At 39.0% G+C, this 22,322-nt stretch overlaps 1 protein-coding gene across 3 annotated transcripts in view; it reads right to left on the minus strand.

Moving 5' to 3' along the window:
- CERS6 (ceramide synthase 6) overlaps positions 1 to 22,322 on the minus strand; it is a 122,898-nt gene that overhangs the window by 75,653 nt on the left and 24,923 nt on the right. For all 3 annotated transcript variants that reach the window (XM_026852850.1, XM_026852849.1, XM_026852848.1), the window contains exons 2-3: positions 13,612 to 13,717; positions 11,060 to 11,190 (exon numbers count right to left, since the gene is read on the minus strand). In XM_026852850.1, the coding sequence (XP_026708651.1) occupies positions 11,060 to 11,190; positions 13,612 to 13,717 (237 nt within the window). The remainder of the gene's footprint in view (positions 1 to 11,059; positions 11,191 to 13,611; positions 13,718 to 22,322) is intronic.

Raw genomic sequence — 22,322 nt, forward strand, 5'->3', positions numbered from 1 at the left:
GCATACTAGCAAGAAGTCTTCTCCCACCTTCCCCTTCACCAGATGGTTCAGCTTTCTAATTCAGTGGGATAGAAGGGCAACAAGAGCAGAGCCAGACCCAGCATTTTACTATTCAAAATTGAGAAATAGTGATAGGAAGAGTTAGATAACGGGTATAAACACAGCCATAGGAGCAGTTGTTCAGCAGAAAAGCATTCATTCTCTCAGCCAATGTTAATCTAAGCACTCGTATAGAGCTGGCAGCAGAAGAGATGCACTTAGAGCACCGCACAGCACAACATGCCCTGCTCCACCATACCATGTCCTCCCACCCTGCCACATCAGAAGGGGTCAGATGACTGCAGCAATTTCCTGCACCTTCTCCCCTCCACCACATGAAAACCTGAGCTTTCACACCGGATACAAGTACTGCCCATGCCTCCCCAGTTTCCCTTCTGTAACTTGGATGCATACATATTCACCACCACCACAACAGTAACAGTACTCCAGCATGCTTACATGACCACCTTGTGACAGGCAAGGATGCAGAGGTCAGGGAGGTGACCCTTGTTGCTTACTAGAGCTGCAACTGCAGCCTGCACAAAAGTGCATAATAAAATCATAAAAGAATGTATAATTAAGCTACCTACCCAGCCTGGACACCACGGAAATGTAAATAGTCCAGAGCCTAATACAGCTCGCCTGAGAGGAGAAGCTAAAGGCAAAAACCCACAGCAAACCACACTGTAGCAGCTGGGTGTGATTGCCCAGACTCTGCCTTTGGCAGTGCGAGTGCTGAGCAAGCTCTGCGTTAGACAGGAGGTATGTATAAGGTGTTCAGTCCTGATTCATCAGAGAGCCAGTGTTAGGGCTGAATTAAAATTGCTGTCAGTCATTGCACTGTGTTCTCACAACTTTAAAATTAGGACAGCTTGTCAGCCATTAACTTATTCATGTGTCCAAATTATTGTATTTTATGTAACTCAAGGCAATGAGTACTGTCTTACCCTCTGTCATGTCCCGCTCAGATGACGGAGACAAGTGACTCAGATTTCTCTTGGAGCAGGGAAGCCATCAGTGAACATGCTCTGAATGACATCATATAAAAAACCTGTATTCACACTAAATAAAAAGCTTCATCAATACTTTTTTTGCACTGACTTCACATGTGGCTTAGAGAGAAACATAAATCCAACTCAGCCTACCCTAGTATCAGACAAAGGAATCAGTAATGCACAGAGCTATTGAGTGCTACTCTCAAGAAGTAACATCTTGCCCTGATGTAAAATGGAGCAGGATTTCTGTCAGCTTTATATACCCAAACATGACTCCAGGCCTTTTTGCACCGCACTTGTTTCCCTGACTGAGTCTCAGTACAAATGCCTCATCCTCTTTTACCTTCTACTGAGGCCTTGCCTTGCACTCAAGCACATGTCTCTTCCTTTTCTGTGATGTTATTAGACATAATACTCTTAAGAGAACAATAGGTCCTTGAATGTATCAATCCCAGAGTCTATATGTAACTCTTACATCTTGTGATAAAATCGCAGTATTTTACATGTTTACTACAGATAACAATTGCCAGACCATATTTGCTACTCTCTACACTTCAGTTGTCACTTGCTAGATGACTTTAATTAGAGTACCCTTTTTGGCATCCGTGACTCACCTCAACTTCCCTACTACCTGCAGCTATAATAAACTCTTCTTGCACACAGCGAAGGTCACATCTTCCCTGTTCTGGAACAATTTCACAGATTCCAACTCCCTTCACATCTCATTGAAAACCTATGTCCTCCCTCGCCAAGCTGCCTCACAAATCTGACTCTGCCAACACCTGAGCCCCTACTCCCTGCTACGCCTGTCATGCCACAAACACCATTTGCTCACATGGCTCTTCCTTACCTCTGTACTCCAGTTTCAGTGTGCCTGACACTTTACAGTTAAAGACTTACGATTAGTCTTCACAATGGTTTTCTAAGCAAACTATGGATGCAATCTATTTATCAGCACAATACCAAATAATCTGGCTGCCTAAATAAATAAAACAATCTTTAATTACAAATTACTGGTGAATTATTGCCTCAGAAGAGCAATGAAGTCCATGAAAGAACATTAAATCCTGTTTAATCACTCAGTGTGAAACACTATTCAGTTTTTAATATGCTCCTTTTCTTTTTCATTTAATACCTCCTGATTCTTGCACAATGAGATAGGCAGCTGCTATTCTCTATTTATTTTCTTTATCCAAGTCACCATTACCATATGTTTTTATCTTGTACTAAGGTGACCCTCTCTCTTCTTCCATTGTCTCTGATCTCCTGCACAATCCTTGTAGCATCTACAGTCACTGTGCTATCTGCATCTGCAAAGACCATAATTTTGCATTACATTTAATGAAAATTTTAATTTAAAATGGCCATGGAACAGTTTATCCTGCTCACACCAGTCTAGCAGCACCATGGGAAACAATGACAGGCAACTCAGCTCTGTAGATTTCACCAGTCACAGTTCTATTCCCTTCAAAGACAGCATTCCCTGAGTAGTCTAAGAAGTAGCCTTTGTTGTTCCCCCTTGCCTTATACTAACATCATAATTAAATCTTTAGCACCTGATGTATGAATCCTTACCCAAACATTTCACAGAGTTGAGATTGCAAGAGACCAACTACATTGGATAGGCTCATATGCACAGTGCTGAGGGCTGGAACACTGGATAGCACATGCCCAGATCTACTTTATATTCATATGAAATGTAGCTCTGAAACATCACAAGGATTTGTGAGTTTGTGGGTTTTTTTGTCGTGTGTGTGTGTGTGTGTGTGTGTGTGTGTGTGTGTGTCCCCTTTCTTTTCTTCTGTCCCTGCAAGAAGGATCCACACTTCTGAATTACTAAGACTGACATATTGCAACTTGCCAGAATGGTGTTTTTATAGCCTGACACCAAGCATGTGCTGGTTGCCCTACGACACAACGTAGAGGCACTAGCTCTGCTTGGATAACAAGACTATGCCTGCCGGAAGAGTGGGATTTAACAAATTTTATATCCGTATCATCCGTCTGGCTGAACTCCTGGAGTGAATTATCTTTTCAATGAATTACCCTTTCAATACTGCCTGCATTCCCTTTTGTTAAGAGGTAGCAGCATCACCACAGAAGGGAGTCCAGTAGCAAATCAGTATTCATGAAGTGCAGCCCATGGGAGATGAGACCACCTGGGGCAAAATGGAGCATGACAGTGAACCTCTTTTTCCAGCTTTGGTTCCATTGTGAAGGCAAAGGTGACTTTTTTAGACATTTTTTCACATGTAAATGAGAGCTGAGATCTTCGAGCTGCTGTTTTTAGAGAGACATTTAAGATAATAAAAACAGTAACAGAATCTCAGAAGTTTGATAATACCAAGAATCCATTTTTGTTATTAGTTGTTCTTTCTCTAGCATTTCTACCTTAGATATTACACAGCAGGTTTATGACTCCCTTCTTCTAGTGGTTAAAAACCAAACCAAACAAGAACACACTTCTTGCTCTACAGGCAATATATGGCTATTTAAGAGCACCAATTTACTTTCACCAGCTGTTTTATGACATACTGCTATCAGGATTCACTGACATGAAGTTCCCATATCTTTTAATGGAAAGATACGCATTACTTAGTTATATGACATTCAGTAAAGAATAAACAAATAAATAAATAAATAATCAATGAAGATCTTCAGAAAACACCATTAAAGTGGTCTTCTGATGAAGGCTGTCAGACTCAAACTTTACCTTTTTTTCAAGTGCAACTAGTAAAAATAAGGACTTCAGATGGAAAAAAAAACAGTCAAAACTGTGGATGGGGGCTCTGTGTAAATGCATTATAATAAAAAAATAAAAATATAATTGTTGGTTCAAACAACAAAAAAATCCTGCCATCTCTGAAGATTTACACTAAGAGTAGTTTCTCAGATAATTAATCTGAAAAGGGTACACTGTTTTACAAAGACAGATCATGTGGCAGTTGCTCCTCTTTCCTCTTGATATAATAAGCTTGGCACAGCATACAGATAGCAGCAGCAAACGGTAACACTGAAAAATTTCTTCAAAGTAGGATGCCTCAAAATTTATTCTGTAAAGTGCTACACTTTGCTGAGTGGGTTTAAATAAAAATCTGTGTTCACACTGTCTAGCCTCTACTTCATGCTGCCATACATTAAAAGAAGTTAGCTTGGGCAACTTCTCAGCTTGACACTGGCACTTGGGAGAAACTGGGTCAATCACAGCAGCTGACCAACTTCCCCATCTTTCCCTTTACGGGTCTGTTTTAACATGGTGGTGTTTTGAGTTAGCAGCTTTGGGGAAACCACCTTGTTGCCTGACCTGAGCTGAAGAAGGTTATAAACCTAGCAATTGTGTTTGAAGGAATACTTCTCGTCTTATTCTTCCTGTCCAAATCCCTTTGCTTCAAGGCCATAACAGGGAGCAAGGAAAAAAAGAAAACAAATACAAAGCCAAAAATCTACATCCAGACACAGAGAGGCATAGACAAATATACAATTCCTACTCCTCAACGGTATCACACAATACTGTGTTCAGACACCACTAACAGAAATGTGAAGTAGCTGCTCCAGTATCGTAATGGTTTCTGTGAAGCATTGATTAATGTTTTACTCAAGGTCACAGAAAGCTAACTGAAATACCAAAAAGAAGTAAGGAAGTTAAGAATCAGCACGATAAATATGCAAATTACTCACTTTTTTTCACCTATGTAAATACTTATCATTCCTATTAACTGTTTCACTACAAAGTGTTCCAGAAAAAAGAAATCATAATAATTGCTTAGAGGCTTCCAGTACTATGCCTCATTGCAGAGTTTGCTGTTATTTCACAGTGACTTCCAGAAATTTTGAATTTTCCTTGATGCTTTCTCTTTCAGGCAAGACTCCTATCCCAAGATCATCTGTCAACAGAAGCACCTGTCCCAGGAGCACCCAGATGCAGCACACTGCCCACAGCAGAACACAGCCTACTGCAGGATCTTACAAGGAGGAGAGGCAGTATCTGCCCAGTTAAAAAAAAAAAAAAAATCAAGAATTATCATAGCAAGAGAACCTCTAACTTTTTATCAGCACACCAGTTAGGTATGCAGTTTCCTTTTCATCAAGCAGCTGGTTGAGTTACCAGATCTCCTGAACAGACCAGGGCAGCAGAGGAGAGGTTATGCCTCATACCTGCGAGAGAGCAAGGAGGAACAGCCATTCCTGTCCGGCTGAAAAAAGCTAAGGAAAACGAGGGAGATTTGGTAATTCTATGGCCATTGCACAGTAACTCTCACACCCACCCCAGAGCACATAGCACAGCTTTACAGACCCATGCCCTTTTCCTTTTCTGGTTGTGAAACACTGGTTGAGCCTCCGTTGCATGTAGCACTGAGGCACCGGAAAACCTGTATTCGCAAATCAGAATTAAATGGTCCCATAATACCATCTACCACATATTTTTGCTGGCATCTCAAAGATCATTATATTTAGCAGTGTTTTAGAAGCTGACTTAAGAGGGCCTGAGGCTATTAAAAATTCAGAGCTAGAAGCTTTTTGATGCCTATTTACTTTCTAGTGCTTTACTGTTACACACAAAGCACAGACTGATGAATCATTTTGTGCACTTTGTTAAGATTTGTATCAGCACAGTTCAGATTTTCAACAACCAAGCAGCTGTCTCAATTTTTTTCCCTTGCATAGTTATTTTTCAGTACAATTTTGTAGAAGAGAATTACTCTGCTAGTTGAGAAAAGCAATATGGCCAAGAAGTTGCAAACTGCTCATAAAATTTTCACACAAATGTGCATGATAAGCAAAAAAAATATTCTGTATATCTCTGTCTCTATCTATACACATACACGTGCACACACACACATATATATATGTTTATGGATAGATAAAATCTCCCCAAAAACAATGTGCATAAATACAATTTCAATTCCTTAGGAGAAAGAGTATGTTCTGGCTCAGAGATGAGACAGATTCATCTCTTCCCTACATCAAAACCCCACTTACAAATACTTTAGTATCCAAGCTTATTCTAGAGAAGAATGAGGAGAAAAAAGAATCTTTGGTTCTTCAGTCTGCACATTTCCATGTTTTCACATGCAGAATCCTGCATAAACTCAAAAAACTCTCTTGGCCATACGCTTCTACCAGCCACACCTTGGAAACTATGTAAATGTCTTCAATAAACAGCTTGCTTACTAGGACAGGCAATTCATAAGCCTGAGGACATTCCAAAGTTCCAGGCAAATAACTTAGGGCATCACAAGTTATTTCCCTTTGCTCTGTTCAACAAGGGAGGAGGACAGGATGTTTGCTCTTTCTATACTATTTAGTCTAAGAGAAAAGCAGACATGCCTATGCACTGGTAGTTACTGTAAGCAGCAGTGCAATACACTGAAACTGGGAAAAAACTGGAACTGGTTTGGGATTCACCATTGCATTGGCTTTCTGACAAATCAGACAGTAATAAAGACATTCTTGGATCCTGTATTCTGTCTGGCAATCAGCAAAATCACCATTCATGGTCTTCTAAGAGTTACATCCTCCCAGCCATCCCCAGCATACCCTGGAGACCTTTCCCCAATACCATGGGGGGTATTCCACACCTGGAATTCCCATGCCACTATACTCAGGTGTAAAATTCTTCCTTAAGACCTTTTTGGGAACTTATTTATGGTCAGGCCCTTTTTTTTTTTTCTTTTAAAATTTTTTTAAAAATTACATTTCTGTGCTAGAGCTATGCTCCAGCAGAGTCATTAGAGCATTTAATCCAATTTATATCACCTGACTATAAATAGATTGATAGTCCTCTGCAGAAACAACTTCCAGCCTTGTAGAGTACTGCAGATACTCTCCATGAATAACACAGAAACCTCACAAGCTTCAGAAAAGATTCAAGGTAATCCACACTTTCTGTGTTTTCTCATGTGCTGCATACTCAAAGTGCTGAGCACAAGGTCCTTATCCTACTCTTGTTCAGGAGAAAGCTTGTCTTTTCTTGATGATAGACTGTGCCATGGGGACAGAGAGAAAGGAATAAAAAGCAACAGAAATGCATGGCAGTAGAAAAAGTCCACTTTGCACACTCAATTCACCACTTTTTTTTCTCTTTTATTCACCTTGCATCTTCCAAGTTGAGGAAAGGAGCAAAACTGCCTGAATTCCCACAAGGGGGAAGAAAAGCTATGGACAGACTCTCCCCTGCAGCTAATATAGTAAGTGCCTGAGCATTACAATTTGAGGTTATACTACGTGGATGTCTTTCCTAGTGGCTACAAACACTCTGCTGTTAACTCGAAGTTTCATGTCAGAATCACCAAATCCTTGAGAAACAATTCATTGACTTGCTAACAAAATAATCCTCAGCACCCCATTTATTACTGTCTTTCTGACTAATATTGGATCACAAATCCTCACTTGGTGAAATTATTTATTTCATATTTTATATAGGTACTTACCACCATAACATCTGAAATTTTAAGCAGAGACATGATGCCACTGAAGTCTCACCATTAGTGGTCTCCACAGTTCTGATAATCAAATGGTGCCTTCTCTTTCAGGCTGACACACAAAACTCTGTGGAGTGATTTCTGGTTAAAAATCCCTGAGAAGTAATTTATTTTTACTACAATGCTGTGGCACAAACAGTGTCTAGAGACAAGAGATTTTATTATTGCTTGTTTCTTCATATAGCCACCAACTGCTAATGCTCAGGATATCTGACAGAGGCTGGCAGCAAAGGAATTGTTCCATTTTGAAAACAAAAAATGTGTAGGTTTTGGAGTTTCTCTGTACTCTAGGACTAGAATTGAAGTTGCTTGAAAAGAAAAAGAAGGGAAGGGGTAGAGCAAGTGAATAATGTGGAACAAGAAGGACCTAATTATTAAGTTACTGTTTTAATCTGTTTGGGCCTGGATCCTGGGTGTCATTCAGCCCAGCCAAGCATGTTTATCATTGAGTTTCACTCTCAGCCCTTGTCCTATTGACACTCCTCTACCTTAGATAGTACCCACACTACACATTTGGCAAGAAATATAAGGCAGTCAGAAATGGCCTACAGCCCTTCTGGCACAGCTGCCTTCTTTGCATCATGGAAAAGCCACTCTGGGCCCAAGGAACACTTCTAGCAGTAAACTGAATTGTCTCCATGTAAAAAGAGCTGGAGCTCTTTTTAAGCAGCTCCACATTTGCTGTGGGTTCTGTCACTTTTCTTCCCAAGTCACAGTCAATCAATGCAGTTGCCAGCAAAACTGAAGTCTTCTCTGGAAGGACAACAGCAGCTCAACAGTTGAAAGTGTAGGTGGTGATCACTGTCATTTTGCTTGCTCTGTGCCTGTTTATTACATAAGGGCACATTTTGTTCTCTGCCAGGGCTATGAAATTCTCCACTGGCACCCCAGTTACTGAAGACTTCCCACAACTGTCAAGGGAACATGTGCTTTATGCAGCCTGGAGCTCCAAAGCAGCTGCCATACAAAAAGCCACCCCATTAATTCAATAGCTGTTAAAAGACTACAGACCTCATACAGAAGGATTTCTTCGCTCCAAACATACTGAAGAACCTCACTTAGTGCCCTGATGGATAGATTTAACTAGATGTTTAACACCCATACTGAGGGGAAAAAAGGGTATCCTTGGCTTCTCTGTGCTATTCTGACTGCTTGCCCACAACTCCATCCAGCATGTGTGACAAGACAGCTGGTGGCACGCACTGCACCACTAGAAATGCTACCAGGGCAATGCACACATGGTCAGTTGGATAACACCACATTCTCACAGCAGCATGTACGTACGGAGAGGCAACTCCCACTGCACCTTCTGCAAACCACAAGCAGAGAGAACCTGAACTATTCACATTATATTTACACCACCTTGCTTATTTTTGGATATTATCATCACTATTAAGTACACATATTGCAGTAATGCCCAGTAGCACTCTCTAAATGAAGCTGTCCCTTAATTCTGTCAGTGTAAGTTAATGGCATTCATTACAGCTTGACCTTACCTTCCAGTTTGCATTCATAGCTCTCATTTGTATGCTTTTTCCATAATGTATGCCACGAAGGAGCAAGTTCAGCACCCATAACTTTCCTATCTGTGCCTGTATTCATGGTATGTTTAAGTACTTTCTACCTCTAGGTCAGCCCAAATCTGCTGGCACCAACATAAGAGAGTTAAGTCTTTGACCTGACTTACAGAAGCAGCTAAATATACCACTCAAATACGCTAGCTCTAGCAGTAATACAGTTTTACTTTTCTTCCAAGATTTTACAGCCTTTCCTACAAGTTAAGCAGACAAATGTATACATTAAGAGCTAGAACCCTCGCAGAAAAAAGGTTGTTCTTCACTAATCTCAGAAATTAGCAACCCTAAGACCACCAGCTGCTGGCAACAGGATGACTAGGTTTATCCATAATCTTACCCTGCCTGGCTTTATTAAATATTAAGTCGGGTGGATTTTGGCTGTAAATACCAAGGAAAGGACTTAAGCATTCTGACAGTTAAGTTCCTCGGTTTATTAAAGGGCAATCATCTTCAGACAATTCATCTTTCTTCTTCGAAAATAAAGGACTCTAATTCTCTGAGCTAGAGAGGCAATATGCTGAACAGTAACTCTTCTGATTTCTCACCTATTCAGTCCTTAGTTGAAAGTATCAGTTGCTATTTGAATTAACACTCCATCTATGGTTTGACTTTAGATAAAAATGCCTTAATACGTTATTTATTCAGGATCATATTATGAACAGGAAAATATAGTTTAAGGAAAATACTTAGTAAACCTATAAAAGGAAAAAGTATGAAATATATTTAGGTAATATGCATGAATGATACAACAGTATATTCCAAAACTTGGGGTTTTTTATATGTATACACACACGCACACACATAATCCCCTCTCTCTCTGGATGATCTGTAGTGGTTTTTTGATTTCTTTATGAAAGATTTCTTAAAGAAATAATTTAAGAATAAAAAAAAAGAGAAACTTTAGAAAACAAGATTAACTAAGATTTGCTTTCTAACTTAGATAGGCTTTCTCTATTTCTGCTGATATTTCCACCTAACACTTCTTTTCCAGCTAACAAAAAGTGTAACTAGAGTTTTAAGCCAACAGTAACACAACTACTTGACCAACAGTGTGTAATAAAGCCAATACTTGTTTATAGCCTCAGCAATATTTGCCAAGTCTCTTGATTTGGAGCATGCAAAATTTGCCTTAAATGCATGACCTTCCACATCAAAGGAACAACATCCAGCAATGCCAGAGGGGTAAATCTTGGAATTAATGAGTCCTTCAAATAAACTTGTGGTGTTCTTTGTATTTTGTTACGAATTCAATGTCTATCAGTCCTCCTTTAAGAAAAACACATCAACATTTTAAGTAGGTTTAATTTTCCATGATCTTTCAATGCAGATTAAGCATTAATATGTTCCATCCAGCTGGCGTGGAAATGTAATTCAGATACTAGAAACAATGGAGTCTAATTAGAAAAATGACCTTTATGTAAATAATCAGTTTGAAGAGCAGCTGGGTGCTGGGAAATATTCCTTAGAAGTAAACCCTGGCAGGTGAAAAGTAACTTCCTAAAGAAAGCATAGAAGCCTCTAGCTTCTCAGAGTTCAGTGCACCCAAGGAAATGGACTAGTAAAGGGGACAAGACTGGGATGAGAAAAAACAAAAAAGGAGTTTAACAACTCAACTGGCTTTTTATCTTTACTCCTCTTCCTCAGATCTCTCTCAGTTTGTATAGCTAAAAGTTGTGTTGTAAAGACAGCTTCCCACCCTAACACCAGGTGATTTGTCTCAAAGGATCAGGCTGGCACCCTGACAGTACAGAATCACAATCACATGATTTCTGAAAGCTTTTCGCTGTTGAAAGTACAATCTGACTACTTCAGTAGGAAGAAGATTGTTTTTTCTTATTCAAGAAGTTATATTCTACCAATTCGTATCATTTTCTACCCCTCTACAAAAATACCTGTGAAAAACAAGGAGGAAAACTGGTAAGGACAAAGACTAATTAAGACTCAAGAAGAGAATGTTCATCCTTACATGCTCTCACAGAACTTCGTAAGAGTGCTGGGCTTTTCCTGATTGCGCCTTTGTCGAAACCAACGTTGAATGCTGCGTACGTCCCAGTCCAGCTGCTTGGAGAGGCCCTCCAGCCTCTTCTCATCTGGATGCTACATTAGAGATAAGGATAAAAATTATTTATTTGACCAAGTGCAGTAACTTCACTTTAAATTTAGAATCACTGTAACTGCCTCTCAGTGTCTTAGAGGCTGCTTTTTCGACACATGGATACAGAGAATTAAAATTACTTTCATAGAAATCTCTTCTGGCAGATCATATCAAAATACATTTACAGAGACTGTTATTAATATAGAAGGACATATGCTGTAATATTGCACGCAGGTTATTACTAATAAGAAACTTAAAGGGGACAACAGGATGAAAACTTGATTGAAACTTGTGAAGTGATAATAAGTAGGGATAGAATGCCATGAATTTCTTGAGCAGTGGGGCTTACATACAACTCCCTGCCTGCCACATGCTATGCCTGTTCCATCCTCCTGAATCAGGATCTGCTGCAGTAGTGAAGATTGTTTGACTGACATAGAAAGAAGATCTATTCCCATGTTTGTGCATGTTAATGTTTAAAAATGAGGTCATTAAACAAAGTGACAACTTCAACAGGAAAATCACCTTGACAACAGGGAGAGAGAATTTTTTCCTGTAAAATTAGCTACACAAAATTATTCTCCAAAAGCAGCAAATATGGAACTCTCATTCCATTAGAGCAGCTGCAAACCAGTGCAGAGGTAGGGCAAAAGATGAGTCTGTCCTTAATTTGACTACTATATGGAGAAGAGCAGTATTCTACATGTACAATACTGCACGAGGGCTATTAATATATTTCTCCTGATCACATTCTTTTTTAAAGAAATTGAAAAAGCTTTTGGACAATCTGTTTTCTGGAGCTTTAGCTTTATTTCTGCAAGCCAGTAACATACATTGAATGAGATACAAGAGCTGTCATGATGAAGACTTTTTAAAATGTTGCAAGAGGTAAAACAGCAAAGCTTTCATCAGGCTGAAGTTTCATCTATCAGCCTCCAGAAAAAGACAAGAACGAAGGGGAACGGAAAGGACAAGAGAAGAGTGAGGTATTTGCGCACATCCATCTCAAAAAAAGAGTTTTTTAATCAACCAAAGTAGCCACTAGTTTCTCAATGGAAGGTTAAGAAAAGCCATTTTCTGTAACTTTAGAAAAACTAAATGATTGATGCAGTTCTTGGCAATTTGACTAGAGAGAACTGCTGCACATGACTCTTAAAAAAGGCGGCTAGCTAAATTAGACAGTTTCTTTGAGAGCAGCTACTAGACAGCCCTACCAAACTCTTGCAGGAAAGCAGATACTTTCCTTTGGAGCTCTTCCCACTCATCTCCGTACACTTGGGTACTGGGAGCCATGTGTGCCAGCTCCTACCATGACTCACAGGGCATCAGTTAGATCACTTCACACTCAGGCCCTGTGTCAGACTAGCAGATTCTGAAAGGAAAAATGTAAAAAGAAACCAAACAAAAATCCCGTTCTTCCTCCAGCTGAGTCTGGGAGAGAGCACATGTGCCACAGCTTTTAGAAACAAGGTATGTGTGATTCCCTTCCTGAAAACAGGACAAAACCCACACCAAGTGCCATGGATAGGGAGGACACACAAGCAAGACAGATTCACAGCACATTCACTCCCTGACACTGAACCTAAGGTTGCCCTCTATGACTTACACTCTCTGAAATTTAGGCTGATGCCTTTGCTGCAGTGTGCCCAGCTGCAGCCTGGAGCCGAGGTGGGACTGGGAAGTTCCTACAGGCCTTTCTGCTACAACGTAGCTGACCACTGAGGTCTTCAGGAGATGCTAAAGGACACATGATCACTCCCCACTACTACAGGAAAGCATAGGGTGATTCAAAAGCACTGACGGGATGACATACTTGAGATGTTATACAGTGAGAGCTGTAGAGACAGAAACGTTAAGCATTGGGGAAAAAAATTATATTGTACCAGAAATAATCTGTAAGGTCTACAATATTATTCAGGCAGTTCCCCCCACTTTTCTAGCTTCTTTCCATACCCCCACAATTTCAAAGGACATTCATCACAATGTAAGAAGATGAGACACCAGCAAGCCATCAGCACCCTGTGCTCAGGGAGCTACCCTACCCTAGGAGTAGCTTTGCAGTTTCATGGAAAACACAGTAAAATTAATCTTACTGGCTCACAATTCACTCTTTTTTTTAAAAAAAAAAAAAAAAAGACAACAATTTTGTAGAAATTTCTAAAAGAGAAGCAAAAAAAATAGTAGGTAGCCATATGGCACCTACAAAGTGTTTCTGTTTCTGATTAAAAGCTTACAGGAGACGTCACAAAGGGATGCACAACTGATCAAGATGGCATACCAATGAGAACTTTGACATTTGTATGTTCTGATTTTAGCTGTAAAAATGAAGCACTGCTTTTCACAGCTAGCTTTGTTTTGTTCAGACATCATTTATATTGCCATATCCCACTTTATGAGGTAAATATTTTAGTTAAATACTCTACCTTTGTAATAGCTGTGAAAACTTTTTCCAGGATAGCATTAGGTTGAGCTTTCTGTGGTCCATTGGCTTGGACTTTAAGGCCTAAGGCACATGGTTTAGCAATGAACCTGTGAGAAACAGAAGAATGAAAAAAGAAAACAAGTGAAATCCTTCAGTTATTTACTTCATTACTGTTATCAATCAATGACATGTGGTAAATGTGCAAACATTCTAACCCTGCCAACAAAAACAATACTTAGCCTTACAGCTCTAAAGCAAGCTCATACAGGCAATTACATTGCAAAATAAGTAACATCACTCTGAAGGATGAAAGGAACTCCTCCAAGCACATAAAACAGAGCATCTTCTTTCATGTTGAAAAAAAAAAAAAACAAAAAAACAGGATAGAACAAAAACATGAGAGGAATGCCTCCTAGAGAAGCACCAACTAATGAAAAGAGCAGGGCAGCTTGCAGAGATGAGGAGCACATGATACTCTCCTCCAAACAGTGCCTTTTTCATAAAACAATTTCAAGAGTAGCTAGTGCCTCAGGACTCCTTTTGCACAGTGGAAATTCAAACAAAGTCCTTAAAGGCAACAAGCAACTTAAGCTACCCAGTTAATACAATTTTCTAAACGATAAAGTTTAAACAGTGTTGAGCTATGCCTCAAATGCTCATCCTCCAAACGCTTCTGCTAAAACATGAAGCTGTCACAGATTCAAACACAATCCATAAATTCATACAGTTTATAAACTGCGTGTGTCTGATACATTTTAGATATGAGTTACAGAGCCTGTATTACATACTCAAAGACCACCATTCCACTCATAAAACCCAACTAAATCTAACTATGATTAACTATGAGTTCAACCCTGGAATCTCCATGAAAGCTACAAAGTCGGTATAGGAATCATAATATATGAACAGTATGAACTTCTGCCATCTTTGAACTACGTAATACTTGATTCCACTTTAAAAACTTCAATTTCCTAAAACTTCATTTGCCAGCAGGGACCATGACAACAAACTGAGTAGTTTAGTTCCACATTTATGCAGCTGAATGACCACAAGCTCTTAAAAATCATGGAATTCTTATCCACATGCAAGCCCCATTTTAAGCACCATTTTAAGCTACAACTGCTGTTTCTACTATGTTTAAGACAGCACAGCTGATGAAAGAGAAGTCCTAAGCAATGTTACAGTGGTTATAGCAACAGCATTTGGTAAAGAAAGATGGGTGATGCCAGATCACCTTGTTTTCCTTGTTTTTTCAAAGAAAAATTCTTCATGTATTGATACCAATCCCATACCATGAAAGACAATTCAATAGCCTGAAATAATTTTGATGACTATTTGCAAGGCGGATGGGAAGTCATATATCCAAAGATACATGCAGTGTATCAATGAACTCACTATTTGATCCTTGTATGTTGTAAGAGAAAAAAAAACCTTACTACACTCTGTAAAAGTTTGGTCACAATCTGGATTGGCTGCAGACTGCAACCACACTGCTAGTTCCATAGTATCAACCACATCAGTGGCACTGCACCCGGTGTGAATTCCCTGCTTTAGGGTTAAAGAGCTCTGACAATACCAGTTTCACTGCTGAGCTCAAGAAGGAAGCAGTCCAGTTTTCTGCTTATGAAACAGAAGCACGTAAGCCCTGTACATGTTATATATAAATACACTGTAATCTAGCTACACTGGAAACATGTACATTACTTAAAGTATAAGATGACAAAGAAGAGAGAATTGTATTCTCTAGTTCAACACTGACATAACCAAAACAATGCTGGCCATTGCTGTTAGCTGATAACCAAAAAGGTAGCTGAAGAAGCTAACAAACTGCTCATAGAGTTTGATTTCAGAAATTTAGTTTTTAATTCTAAGGAGTTGTAAAACACTAATAGCCATGTAACAGAAGGGCATCTATGTCCATGTTTTGAACCAAAATGCTGAAAACCGTCCAAAATTCCAGTCTTGTCTATTAAAGAAATTCAAACAATTTCCTGAAAAGAAAGCAATAGAGCCAGACAAGAGTCAAGCCTAAGACAGGCAGTGAAGGGGATGTCAATCAGTGTTCGACGTTAATTTTACAAGGCCCTACAAGGAAACACTTACAAGCAGAGGCAGGGCAGAGGAGTGCTGTAAGTGGAATAAAAACAAAAGAAATGAAAGACAACTTCATCAGCTTCATGCATTCATGGAGTAACCCAAGCTCAGCCTTCACCATCAACAGCAAGATCAAGCAACATTCACTAAATAAACACACAAAAAAAAATTGGATGGATTTTCTGGGCACTTGCAAAGTCAGTCTCCTTTGAAGTAAGACTTGATTTGGGGGGTTTTGTTTGTTTGCTTGGTTGGGGTTGTTTTTTTGTTTTTTTTTTTTTTTTTACACACAAATCTTTCAACTTCTGTTTTGCTTTTCTCCTGCTGACTGAAGGAATGAGAGAGCCATGATATAACTCCAACAGAAAGGCAGTTCCATAAACAAGCTAATTTAAAAGAAAAATAAAAGTAATTTAGTAAACTCAAAAGCAGATTAAAAAATTCCAGTTAAAAAAATTCCACAAGGAGCAATTCCAACAAGCTTCATGCTGAGATAGCTGGTCTTCATTTAAATCTAAGCAAACCAGCTGGGCTTGCTTAAATGCCATTCTTAAAATGACATGTCTTGCTAATGAACAGCCTAGATAAATCCAGGACAAAGCAGATACAGTGTTTTTCTAGGTTTTAAAAAGAGAATAGAATTGTATGTTGATGTTATACCCATTACCTAAACCAAAAATTTTCGGCTTCAATCTGGTATTTTCTAAACAGGAACACAAATTTCTCCTCCTTTGCTGCTTGTGTTTTTCACATGCACTGGAGAAATGGGCATGTGACCCAAACCAGAGCTTGTCCACAAGGACAGCAAAACCAGAGTAAGGATGTGTACAGGGTACACAGCAGCAAAACACAGGACAATCTTGGCCAGGTTTGTCAGGGAGGAAGGGACAAGAAAAACTTAAACCCACAAAGGTCTCTCTCCTGATATGCTCTTCTGGTCTTTATCCACTTTTGAAAAAAAGCTTTAAAAAAAATCCCCTCAAGGAATGGTTCTTATTAGGACACTCAAGGGAAATAAAGCAATTTTAACAGAGACATTTTATATGCTTATAATACTGAGCAGGTCTGACCACCAAATCAAGTGTGTATGAGACATGTCCATGTGATTGCCTTTGGTGGAACTGGTAAAATTTAAGAGATATTTTTTACTTTTCATACAAAAATTTAATGAATTCAAGCTATATTTTGCTGTATAAAAATTGTTCTTCAGAGTTGAAATAGAATTTTAAAGTAGAATTTAATCAATAGGATCCCAAATGTCACACCAGGTACCCTAAATAGCATCATTAACATAATTCTCACAGATAGTTTTCCATAATAATTTAAATAGATTCATAAGTAAACAAAACAGAATTGATGTTTGATACATGTACAAACTATAAGCATTTCACCAAATGTTGCCCTTCTTAAAAGCACTATTCATTTTTTCCATTTCTGCTAATGCTGTGGTATTCAATTCCCTAAGCAATCTTACAGAAACCCATGGGACTATTTATTGCATAAGGTACTGCAATTAAGAGGGAAGAACTATTGTGAAAGAGTAAGGAAAACAGAATTGAGTATATTGGCAGCTTTTCTCTTTAAAACATGTAAATCTGAACAAACACCACACTAATATCTCTTTTTCAATGGATTCCAGTACAGCTGAATTGAAAGCTGGTATTCAATTATACAGAAATTAAAGGACAAGCATTTTTTGCCAAATGCAGCCCCATCTATTCTGGATCTAGAAATGAAAGACCAACATAAACCAGGGAATTAAACTCAGAATTCAAGAACCTTTTTAAACCCAGCTTCCTCATTCATAGTCTAAAGCCACATTTAAAAACAAAACCAAACCAAAAAGCCCACAGCCAGCCAGTTCAGATAATGTGGGTTACTGCAGAGCACCAGAATGGAAAGCACTCAGCCTTTGCAGGCCCATAAATACCGCACCGTCTGCCTGACCATGACAGGCATTTCTGAGTGTCCCATACCCCTTGAAAGCAAGCGCTGGTTTGCATTTTGGATCCTGTCTGTTTTTCTCAAATTGATTACTTACAACAGTGACAGCAAGACCTCATACTTTACCCCAAACTCAGAGATCAGTTTTTCTCCACAAAGGGTCAAGAAATCCTTTGCAAAACGATTCCCCACCTCCCCATAGAGGATAGGAAGCAGCACCATTTGTATGTACATTTGAACAAGTAAAAGTACCATTTTGGGTTTCCCACTTGCCCTTTAACAAATGCCAACTAGGCAAAGACAGCCGCTATTACAACAGATGAGTAAGTTTAAAAAGAAGTAAAAATAAAAAACCAAAAAGCAAACAGAAATTAACTTTGCCCTGGTGGAAGAAAGTAAATGCCAGTTGGGCACCACTTGCTCTTTGCAGTGATCACAGTGGGCACGGTGCTGTGTAGAGGGAGCTGAGGATCCCACCTGGCCATCAACCCAGGGAAAACAAAACCCCAAACCCGCAGACTCTTTAGAAGCCATTCCCACTGCTCCATGCTATACATCTGATTCCTCATGTTCATAAAATTATAGCTTAAAAATATGCTGGCTCCACTTCCTGAGCACTCAACACCCTGTTAAAAGTTTCTCTTTAGAAATACGAACAGGTCAGATCCACAATGAGCACAAACTGTCGTGAGCACATCAACTGGAAACAGAACTGCAATACCACTGATAAAACAGCCTCTAATAAAAGAGTAAGGAAAATGCCCCCACTGACTTAGAGAGCTCTTTCTGTTCTCCTTTACTGGCTATTTGAACGTTACTAATTAATTACCTTTTTAGTTTACTGCTTTTCCTCTTGACAAATTACAACATTTTAATCCCAGAATTAGCTAGAAATTAGCATTGACCCTCATCATCCTTGTAGGCTGATGTTCATTAGCACTAGCAAAGTCTGCATTAAATAAACACTTTTTTTTTTTAAATTATCACATGAAGGAGGAGGTAAAAAGTAAAAAGATGCCTTTTTTTTGGTGGGTTTCTCCGGATGTTACTACAAATCAAACAGTCCTACTTGCCACATATAATCTTTGCCCCGAATTTGATCAAAAACTAACATATAGCTACTGTTAAATCATCTGGGGGACTGGAAACATGCCTGTAGGGCCCTCCTATAGCACATGAATGTAGTGTTTCCATACCAGCAGGTCATCTGCCATTTCCAGGCTGACCACAGTGGCTGCCCTTTGGCAAATCCATGTTTGACAGTTTCTCAGCAGCTTTGAAGATGCACAAACCACCATAGAGCCCACAACAAGTAAATAGGGATTACAAGTTTTTTAAACAGACTAAAAGGTCTGCAATAATTGGCTTTCCAAACAGGGCTACACCCCAACCCCCCCCCATTAAGCTAACAGAGCTAATGAATATTTGATTCATGTAATTAAACATGCTTTTTAAAAAAAAAAAAACTTATGGGGAGATATAAAGAAAATACTCAATGGCTTGTTCTAAACTTTCAACTTAAGAAATATCAGTCTTACAATAATTGATACTGTTAGCTGTCACACATTAACCAGTTCAAAGCAGGTTTGGATTCCTTTCCATGCCCTTTGAAGTGATAAAATTGTACTACTTTGCAATGCTTATTTGTCAGATGTTTCTGCTTTATTTAGAAACTCACTTCATTTCACCAAAATTCTCTGTAGAACGACAGCAAGAATCCAGAAATTGAAAACCATAAATCTTCCTGCATTTTTACTGAAGTAAATAAGCAAAAACAAAACAAAAAAAAAAATGCACAAGCACCACCACCACCAAAAAATCCAAACTCCACAGCTCTCCCCTCTTTCAAACTCAAACCCCATGAACTGATAAGGGGCCCAGGAATGGGAAAGCAACAGACTGAATGAACAAAAATGTCTGCTATAAATTTTCTTTTTGTTTCCCCTATGGCAGAAGGATAACAATTTACTATCTGATCCTTGATTTTACTATACTGTCTCAATATAATCTGCAATAAAACCTTCTGAACTCACACCCAATTATTTTTACAAAAGGATAAGGACAAGTTATCCATTCAAGAGAACCTAAATCAAGACGAGGTTTTTATCAGATGAAAAAGGGTGGTTTACACTTCTGCATTTAAAACTGGCATACCTAAAATAGGCCACCATCATGAGGCATGGAGCTGTAAGAAGTCTTACTAGGCCCTAAAGCCAGAAATCACTGTCAACAAAATAAGCTTTGATTGTTTATTTTTAATTTATCAGATTTAATAAGATGTCCTGCCATTCACATGCAGTGTTTTAAATGCTGTTGTATGTCAACAGCATTTCTGAAAGCTGTTCAATTTTTAATTTAAAGTTTTCAAACTACATGCACTGAGGCAAGTGACCTGTCTGCTCCTTGACCTCAAAGTCCTTCCAATAGGATTGCAAGTGAAGACTGAATTTTTTTCAGTTTCTGCCCTATTACTGTAATTTCTTAGTTTTGCATCAACCTTTTTTTCCTCCTGAGTCACTGTTAAAGCAATGACTTTCTGTCTAGTTGTAACACATTTTAACAGATAACAGGCTCTGTAAAATCTTCACCAAAATTAGAAAACCTTTTTTACCTTGACATGTTTCAAGCACAGAAAGCTTTTTCCCTCACTTAAACGACTTTATTTTGTGGCTAACTTCAATATGAAAGACCACTTACAAATCTTCATCAGTGCACAAGAGAAGAGCTCAGCTAGTGTACATGCCACATTTTTTAAAAATGTTTGTTGATCACAGCTTGAACCATTCCCTTTTGTCTTTCATTTTTATCAAAAGTAGGTCACATTATGGACCAACAGACATGCCTCTTATTACAGCCTAAAACTTAGGTAGTCAATCCACCCCCAACCAACAATCCATTTTCTGAGAAGGTATCTCAGCCTGGCACAAAGCATCTCCATAAAATCAGATGAAGACTTCTGTTACGTGATCTGTGCTAACAGATTAAAAATTTCATGAAGCCATCAGGCAGAATCCTGATGTTTGTTGCTACAAAGTCCCCATGAACACTGAGAATAGGCATTTTTGCTTTAGCCTTCATGTCCACAAAGAGATTTGAGTTAGTTGCTTGTCAGTGCACAATTTGAATTGTCCCTTCTTGTGCTAAGGATACATTTACATGGAGAAATCTGAGAAAACTACAGTCAATGTGAAGTGTGCAGAGCATCTCTGAGTTAGCTCAAACTAGAGTTCATTATACTTGAAGATAAGTGGTATACTCTTGATTACACTCTGATTACATACAAAGAGCATCTTTGTGAACCTGGTAAAAACTCTCACTTGGACACAAGCATATTTCAAAAAGCCCTTGCACAGAAGACTCTTCATGTCGCTAACACCAGTCAACTGTGAGCTTCATAACAAAAAAAACCCACCACACCCAAGCAAGCTATTCCTGCAAATTAAGTATGTCCATCAAATCTCATAGTTTCCTATCAGTATATTTACAAATACCAGGGAAGGCGCTTACATCCAACAAAAATTCCTCTCTGTGCTAAAGAGGTGCCCAGATCTGTTCTGAAGAGTCTGGCTCCCTTTTTGAAAGACTGATGCAGAACAATTTTTACCAGCTCATCTACTTTATGCACTCTAAACACAGATTGTTCCAGGGATTTATGATTACAATTGTCTAACTTGTTGGACATTGCTTGCTGGTTTAAAACAGAAACAATCTAAATTTGCTCTAACAACAAGCATGAGTGAAAGCAGAAGAGGCTTGTTTCTGAGCAGACACTCAACAGATCTACTGCCATGACACACAAAAACAATTGCTGAATTTGCTTGGTTATTTTTCTGTAGCTGACCTACTTAATTCAGAAGTTACTTGTATTACTAATTCAAAAAAAGCAGAAAAACCTTAACAGCCCTAGGACAAATTCAGTAGGTAAGTAGGATAGTCACTGCAGTATACCTATCCCAGCACTGATTTTGGCTTTATGTTCCCCAATACCTTCTTCTATAGAAGGGCCATCAGAATATAACATCCAAAGCTCAGTCAGGAGTCTTGACCTCATCCAGTAGCTATATGGGAAAATTAACTTCACTAAAATTTTTTGCTGGGAAATGTGTCACAACTCCCTCAATGAAACCTTTCCAAAGGTAAGAACCTGCTGGCCCAAGCAAGAAGCCCAGCACATAACTCAGTACATCAACAAGACCATTCTGCTGGGGAAAAATCACAAGTCCTGTCTCAAGAGGACAGCGCACAGGAGAGCTCAGAGCCAACCCTTTCAGGGGGACCTATTCCCAAGCCTCCTGAAATGACTGCAGAAAAGCACACATAAGCATCTGTCTTTCATCTAAGAGGTCTAATGCTTTTCCTTCTTTTTTTGTAGAGATGTATTAGCTGCTATTTCCACACCAGCATCATTATCCTGTACCTCCCATCAAATTATACAAACTAAGCACTATTCTGTGTGAACCCACATGTGTTTCCAAAAAATAAAAGCTAAGCAGCTTGCGAGAGAATTCAGCTTACTGAATTAGTGAGGTTTTGTCTTTCTTTGGCTCAAATTATTAGACCACATTTACACTTACTAGAGGGGAAAGAAAGATTGCTGGAAAATCAGTACCTTGGGTTTGGGGGTCGTGTGTGTCCCGTCTGTCCGTCTCATCTCGTCTTCCCCCCCCCCCCCCC

The sequence above is a fragment of the Athene cunicularia genome, assembly GCF_003259725.1.
Source record: "Athene cunicularia isolate RWA chromosome 7 unlocalized genomic scaffold, athCun1 chr7_part1, whole genome shotgun sequence".
Lineage (NCBI taxonomy): Eukaryota > Metazoa > Chordata > Aves > Strigiformes > Strigidae > Athene > Athene cunicularia.